At 41.3% G+C, this 7507-nt stretch overlaps 1 protein-coding gene across 1 annotated transcript in view; it reads right to left on the bottom strand.

The window, feature by feature from the left end:
• Positions 1-2910: 2910 nt before the first annotated feature.
• Positions 2911-7507, bottom strand: part of TGFA (transforming growth factor alpha) — a 48929-nt gene continuing 44332 nt past the window's right edge. Inside the window, exon 6 of the mRNA XM_075601327.1 lies at positions 2911-7002. Coding sequence (XP_075457442.1) covers positions 6995-7002 — 8 coding nt within the window. The 3' untranslated portion in view covers positions 2911-6994. The remainder of the gene's footprint in view (positions 7003-7507) is intronic.

The raw sequence follows: 7507 nt of genomic DNA, 5'->3' as shown, positions 1-7507 counted from the left end.
ACGTGTAACTAAAAATAGAATTAAATGGATAGTAGACCAATTTTGGTGCTCTATCCAATCCACATTATCAGCGGTTGGCAAAGTACCCTATTGTTGGATTGTATCCAGTCCTACTGAGATGGGTGAAGGATAAGGTGGTGTGATATAGCTTCAATGTACTCACTTATGTTTGTCTAACCCCTCCAATATTATTATTGACCATTGAAGATTATGTTTTGAACATGATATCTTCCTCACTATCTGGTGAATGCTAGTCTAAAAGGGGCTTCCCTTCCTTGTATAGCAAGTTTCATTATAAAGGAGGGAGGTAGGGTCCTGGAAGCTGTCACCCCCCCCCCTCCCTTGGGCAAAGTTGAGTATATTGTATAATGCTTCCAATTGGTGTTATTGTGTTTGGCACAGCAGCAGTAATGTTGGGTGGGATAAAAGAAACCTGTTAGAGTGCACAAAGTTACAAGATGGGGCCTATGATAGGTGATTGGGCAGGGGGAGCTGTATTCGCTGGGCGGTCGGTACGGGGGCTGGTTTGGTTGATCTGGGAGGAGGCAGATCTGGGCAGTACCTGACTGGTTTGATGTGGCCATGGCGGTGCGTCGATGGTGGAGTAACAGGTTGGGTACTCTGGCAGGGTAAAAGTTGGTTTGGAAAATGTTTCATATATAATTATGGTTTAATAAACGCTTTGGCCGTTTTAGCTCCAGCTTGGTGTTGTGTGGTAATTGCATCATGTGGATTGATGTGGGGCTGTAAGGTTGGGTGGGAATGTTCGAAGGTAACGCGCCATGAACTCAAATGAATGTGGATATTTTGCGCATCGCTAGGGAAACACCACATTTTTATATTTATCACTGCAAAATACCCAGAACCCTTGCTGTCTTTATTAACCATGTTCTATTACCAATTAAATGTGACACGCTACATCCGAAAAAGCAGCATAAAGCCAAAGTAGCGAGCGGATGTATGTAGGTTTTCATACAAAGGTGCTGCCCCTGATACTCTGCCTTATTATTATTATTATTATGATTTATAATCTGCCAACATATTCTGCTGTGCAATATAATGGGAGTATTAAAACAATCACATTACAATATTATCACACACTGGTACAGTAGGTAAGGGTGTGATTCCAAGAGCTTCCAATCTAAAATGAAAAGAGTGGGAACAATAAGGCGTTGTGGGGGAAGGAGATTTGTGTGAACATGGAGGCTACTAACTGTGAAGCAACCAGCTGGAATGCTCTTAACTTTGTAACCACTGTTCTTGGCACTGGTTTTGCAGCTGGCGGACTTTACTAAATAAATAGACCCCAATGTGTCAGTGGATAATGCTTTCATGAAGTGTGCAGAGCTGCTGTGTTGACAAACTGCCCACAGGCAATGTCACTCCTCAGCAGGAAATCAATATCCTCATTCTGTATGGTATTAAACACCCATGATCGCAGTTATATCCCTTTGCTAGTTTCCACCTCAGTGACATTACTGAGTTATACAGGGCCTTACATGTTATTGATTACTAATACGGAGTCTCGACTAGTAGAGACACCTGACTCCCCCCCCCTCAGCAGTACGCAGAGCCCCGGGGGGGGATAGCCAGTAATGGTGTCCCGGGCCCGGTGAGTCAGGGGGCTCGGGCCCGCCGCCGGTCACGTGTCGCTGTCGGCAGCCGTGTCAAAACAAAACGCTGAAATGCTTTGGGCCTCGTTCAGGGTGCAGGCTTCGGAGGGAGGGTGTGCTGCCGTGCGTGCTGCCGTGAGAAACAAAGTATTCAATTTGAATACTGGTTGTCAGGGTAGCAACTGCCCTGTCTCCGAAGTCAGGAGTTGAAGCTGGCTACAGTTTCAATAAACGAAAATTTCGTTTTTTGGAGCTGCAGCAGCGTCACAGGGACCAAGGCAGCCAATGAAATCATTCTTGAGAATGATTTCATGACTGCAACCTCGATACTTAACCTGCCGTGTGTATCCCCGCCCCCTCCTCAACGCTGAAAAGTCTGCTGGGGGATAAACACAGATCGCCCAGCAAACTGCCGCACTGCCGCCCTCCCGCCCTCCCTCTAACTCCTGCAGCTGGCACCCTGAACGTGGCTTTAGGAGAGGAGAGCCAATCAGGGCCTACCTCATGGGCGGGGACTAGCAGCTAATATAAGAAACCGCACAGGCGGGAGAAACGTGTTTGAATGTTCCCGGCTGTGCAGCTGCTTATTCAAACTACACGCGCACATAAATACTGATCTGTACGGTCTGTATCACCCTGTACTGTTGTGTGTGTGTAAATATACCCTGTGTTTGTCTCTGAAGTGTCCTGTGTCCCCCCGTCCTACCTGCCCAACATTCTGTCCTGCTGTCCACCGCGGGCCCTCTCTGCTGCCGCCCAGTAGTGGTGCTGACTACCGCCGGACCTACGTGTGCTCCCTCCTTCAAAGCCACCGGGCCCTATCGAGGCCTCCGGATCCTTTGCTCCCCCCCCCCACCCACCCGCAGACCCTACCAGCATCCTCTAAGAGGGCAAAACTGGAGCAATGAAAGGCCAGACACAGAAAAAATACAATTGGTATCCTAAAGGACTGTTTTCTTTGATAAATCTGGTGGAGTTTGTCCCTTCAGTTTTGCAGCCGGGAGAATTGAATAGATAACCCTCGTGAATTAACACCGCAAAGTTCGAATAAAACCTCTGGATGCACTATATTTTAAAGCTTCCTGTAAATCGCATTTCTGGACCGCCATACAATCTTACTACAGTCTACACACTCTTGGACTGTAAGCTCTTCGGGGCCGGAGTTCCTTTGACATCTGTAGCCCTTATTCCCATTATGTCTCATGGATATGGATATAGACATGGATGGCGCTATACTGAACAAATCTAAATATACATACAACCCCCAGAATTAAAACAAAACTCCAAACATTTACCGTTGAGTACAAAAAAGTGTTTTTAATATCATGCGCCTGTTAAATAACTATTATCTAGAAATAAAGAACAGCCGAGCACATTGACACATTACAGAATCGCAATTAATTTACTGCACAAATAAATTAAAACTTTAAATATTACCTTTTCTTTCGGTGCAACATATACATTAAAGTAACCATTTCTACAACAAAGTATCGGGTTGGTTAGAGTACAAAACAAGATAAAACATTTCATATTACACTGTTAGTAGCTAGTACAGGAAAGTTTGCTAAAAGATGTTTGTGGGTGTAAGACTGCTAGAATATAATGGATCATGATTCACTTATATAGCCCTTTGCTGCTAGGTTTAAACTCAAAATATGACATTTTAGGTATTACAATGGCGCTATGTGTCAGTCAGTGTTCTTTGCCTGTGTGTGTCGGCTTTTAAACTTGGGGGGTCACTAAGATGTGTTAAGGGGGAGAAAAGAGAGGTGTATATTACAATGGGATACAGGTAATCATACACCTCATTTTTTTCTTCATGTCAAAAAGAACTACACGGTGTGATTTGAATGAATCTAGTTTATTACTTGTAATGCAGACTTGCTGAATACTTTCCTTTTAAGGATAGATGTGATAGCCCTATATGCAATATGTCATGTATCCAGTAATAATGTGTGAGCCTGCAACATCTCCCTAACTCCCCCTATCTATACCCACTCCACAAATTGTAAATTGGCGCAAGGAAGGTAAAATAGGAGTTAATGCTGAGAGACATGTTCACAGTCCAACAAAGTGAAGGCTAAAAACAAGCTCCATCCATCCATTATAAGACCCCTTACATAACCTAGCCCTTCGACGATCTACTTCACATTGTATAGAACATATCTGGAAGTTCTTGGCAGGCACTTAACATTTTTTTTGCAGACCTGTAATTTTTAGACATGGGATTTAAATACATACTTTATGTTTTGTCCTCTCCTTGTTTTATTACAGCATAACTTTTCTGCGTGTGATCTATGTGGTTGGCTCATCAAGCTGAAGCATATGTTTTTATCATTAAACTGATGCTTTGAAAGAGATCCCCCAAATGTCCAGATATCAACATACGTTGTGTCTGTGTTGCCTCCTTTAGTACCTCGTGGGTTGGTTTTTAGAAGGATTTTGAGGGCGAGTTACCTAATGTTATATTATAAATGGGATGTATCAAATTCTGCAACTATGCATTACTGTTTTCCTTATTTCCACGCACCTACAAAATTGTGGTATAAATGTTTCCAGAGAATAATCTACAGCATCAAGTTACAGAGCTGTGATTAACCCCTTGGCTGCCCATGGATCCGCAACTCAGTGCAAATGGGCTTTTAAAAGAAAATGGGCCATATTTACTAAGCCGCCTTCTGCCATAATGCACCTTCGAGCACTTGAAGACACCTTCCAGTCCATTCAAGTCAATGGGCTGTAGGGTGTCTTACAGCACTGGAAGAGGTATTCTGGTAGAAAACTGCTTAGATGATATGGTCCATTGTGGGTTCTGTTGCTGTAATAACCATATAACACAACATGCTGTTGCAGAAAGTTAATAACAGTAAGTCAGGGTCCTGGGAGAATCATTCCATATAAAGTTGTCCTCTTCTAATCTTGAATCGCTTTTAATTAAAAGGAAAAATCCATGTGCGTTCGCCAATAAATTCCTCCTGATGATTAATTAGCTGGGAGGTCACAAGGCCGCACAACTGTACCTGGCAACGTCCCTTTCCTTTATTTCTGAGAGATGTAATGCAAAAGGTACACTTCTGCTTTCTACCGCAAATCCAACACATTAACACCGATTTGGGCTTCAGGGCCTACTTTACAAACAAAATGATTACATTTTAAGTAATGTTTTACAATTTAGACATTTAAGAGAAAATAAACTGGAATCATTTTTGAGTGTAGAGAAGGTTGGTGGAACAAAGGTACACAGTAAGTTCCCTCACCCTATTATGGGGCCAGATGTAACCCTTTCAATGGCAGAGAGGTTACAAACCATTGCATGGTGTTGACAGCCTCTCTGGCACTGAAGGGGTTAATCGGGGAAGCAGTCTGCATTGAAAACATCCTTTCTAATCGCAAATAATAGACTTTTGCTCTCAGTGATCTGTATCCATCAAAGCACCTTTTTAAGGTATAAACGAGGAGCTAACCTACAGGAAGACTGTGAAAAACATACACCATTTAATTTACGACGATTTTTTCCCCCCTCTCTCTCCAAAAGCCTTTTTTTTTTTTAAATTATTTTTTAAAGGCTGTGTGAACATCTGGCTCCATTTGTAGCTAAAATGTTTGAGCATTTCTAGTCGATTTTTTTCCACAATAACTTTCAAGAAAGCAATACAATTTTTCATCAATAATAACGACAAATGTAAATATGATACCTTTCAATGGCTGATATTGCACAAGAATATTAAGCATTCTGGAGGACAACTTGCTATTCTCTTGTAATATTAGTTTGTCATTAAATTGCATCACTTGTACCCTAAATTTGTTTATATTTTTATGAGAACGCTTTTATCCTACGACACAGGACCACCATTCACTCGCTAATGGTTTGTTATACCACAATATATCACTTGCTTCCATTTTTCAACTTGGTGATCATTGCTTATCAGTGTTGGTACTGTGGGGCAGTGCCCTCAGGTTACAGCGCTCTACAGAAACCTGTTGTACTAAAATAAATATTATCGTTGTTAAAACCGATTTTACTGATGGAGAAGAAAAAACCCTCAGGTGGGAATCGAACTTGGGAATGCAGACCACATGAATCTTATGGTTGTCATACACAACATAGCTATGTATACACTTCTTTAGAAATTAAACAAGGGAAGCTCTGAGCCATCCTGACTTCCAGGAATCTCAGAATTAAGACACCCAATTATTGCACAAGAGGAGGTAACTAGCAGGATTTCGCTATCAATATAAAGGAACAGGTGAAATATGCATTAAAAATTAAACTGTGAGCTGAACTGCCCAGTGAACTGTGGAGGAATGTAACATTCCAAGAGTTGTTTTGACAGACGAGAGGTGAGATTGGTCCATTGTATCCGTAACACCAAGCTGAGCTAATCGGAGTTCTCCAAGCCGGAAAGTTCCATAAGTGATGCAGCCGACAGGGCCCCATGAGCGCCAATTAAAGGAGCGTTCCGATTGGTCAGAAGGACTACTCTGAGTTACTATAAAAACAGGTTCATATGAGCATTTGGGTGACACTCAGTCTTGTCCAGAAGCAGAGTAAAAATGAACAAATTAAAAGGAAGAGTGGCTGTTAACCCCTTCCCGTCCAAAGGGTTAAAGCATTTCAATGATGCGTTTCCAATTGAATCAGCAGTCAACAAACTTCTAATGAGATGAACACTAATGCACAGGTAATTTGTGGTTAAAAAAAAAATACACAAAAGAAAATCACTTTAACCCATTCAGGGCTAGCCCTTTGGCCCTGAAGGTGTCAATACAAACAACAGATTTTGTACTCCTGCGGAGTATTACCAGCAGGCTGTCTATATATACTGAAATGCCAGCAGCACGGTATATAATAGAAGAGTCCTTTAAAAGCAACACTTTTTCAGTCTGTTTTTTTTTCTTCCAAAATAAAATATATATATATATATATTAAGATAATAAAAATATAAACCCAAACAGGATGTTTCTGTAACAACATAAACCCAAGACTGGATTTATTAAAGTCCTTCCTATGCTGGACGTACTTCATGATATACAGAGAGTTTATGCAGTCTCATTAAACTGGTAGCTGATAACACTTTGATTATCTTTAATTTCAGAGGGAAATACAGTCCTTCTCTGTCCCTCTCTGCTTCACATTTTACATAACACATTGCGTTGTGTTTCCATCTCTTTGTGAAGTCTCTCAGCGCACAGTTTACAAGGTGTTCCACAAGCAGATGCCGCCCAGCTATAGTCTCAGTTTTTCCCCCCAATGTTTTTTTAATTCATCTTCAGCAGGATTGTGGCCGTCTGTATCTGTAGATGCTCAGTGGAGCTTTCCAGTAACTCTGCTCAGGGAGGCTCTGTGGCCAGGGGATGTGCTGGTAACGTGCAGCTCTTTTTCAAACCACTGCAAAGAAAAAAACTCAATTAAGGATTAAAGAAAAACAGATTGGTCCCTTAAATATCTGGTAAACCGTTCCTAGTCACATACAGATAATAACCACTTCAAGGGGTTAGAAGTGCAGCACCAAGGAGTCAGTAAAAAAATATTATTTTATCTCATTTCCCATCACGATTATATGCACGTGTATATGTATGTATGTATGTATGTATGTATGTATGTATGTATGTATGTATGTATGTATGTATGTACAAAGGGTTTAACGAAATAACCCTTGTACATGAGATCACAATTTTATTTTAGCCTAATTGGTAGGAGCGCAGGAATTGTTCTTTTTGTATGTCTGTATATATATATATATATATACACACACATACACTAAAACAAACAAAAAGATACCCCAATGACTGCACTCGTGTTGCCAATGTTGAATATATATATATACGAGAGAGAGACAGAGACAGAGAGAGACAGAGACAGAGAGAGAGAGAGACAGACAGAGACAGATTTA

Source organism: Ascaphus truei, chromosome 5, assembly GCF_040206685.1.
Source record: "Ascaphus truei isolate aAscTru1 chromosome 5, aAscTru1.hap1, whole genome shotgun sequence".
NCBI classification, from domain to species: domain Eukaryota; kingdom Metazoa; phylum Chordata; class Amphibia; order Anura; family Ascaphidae; genus Ascaphus; species Ascaphus truei.
The sequence above is the reverse complement of the archived record's forward strand: the minus strand, read 5'-3'. Positions and strand labels throughout refer to the sequence as shown.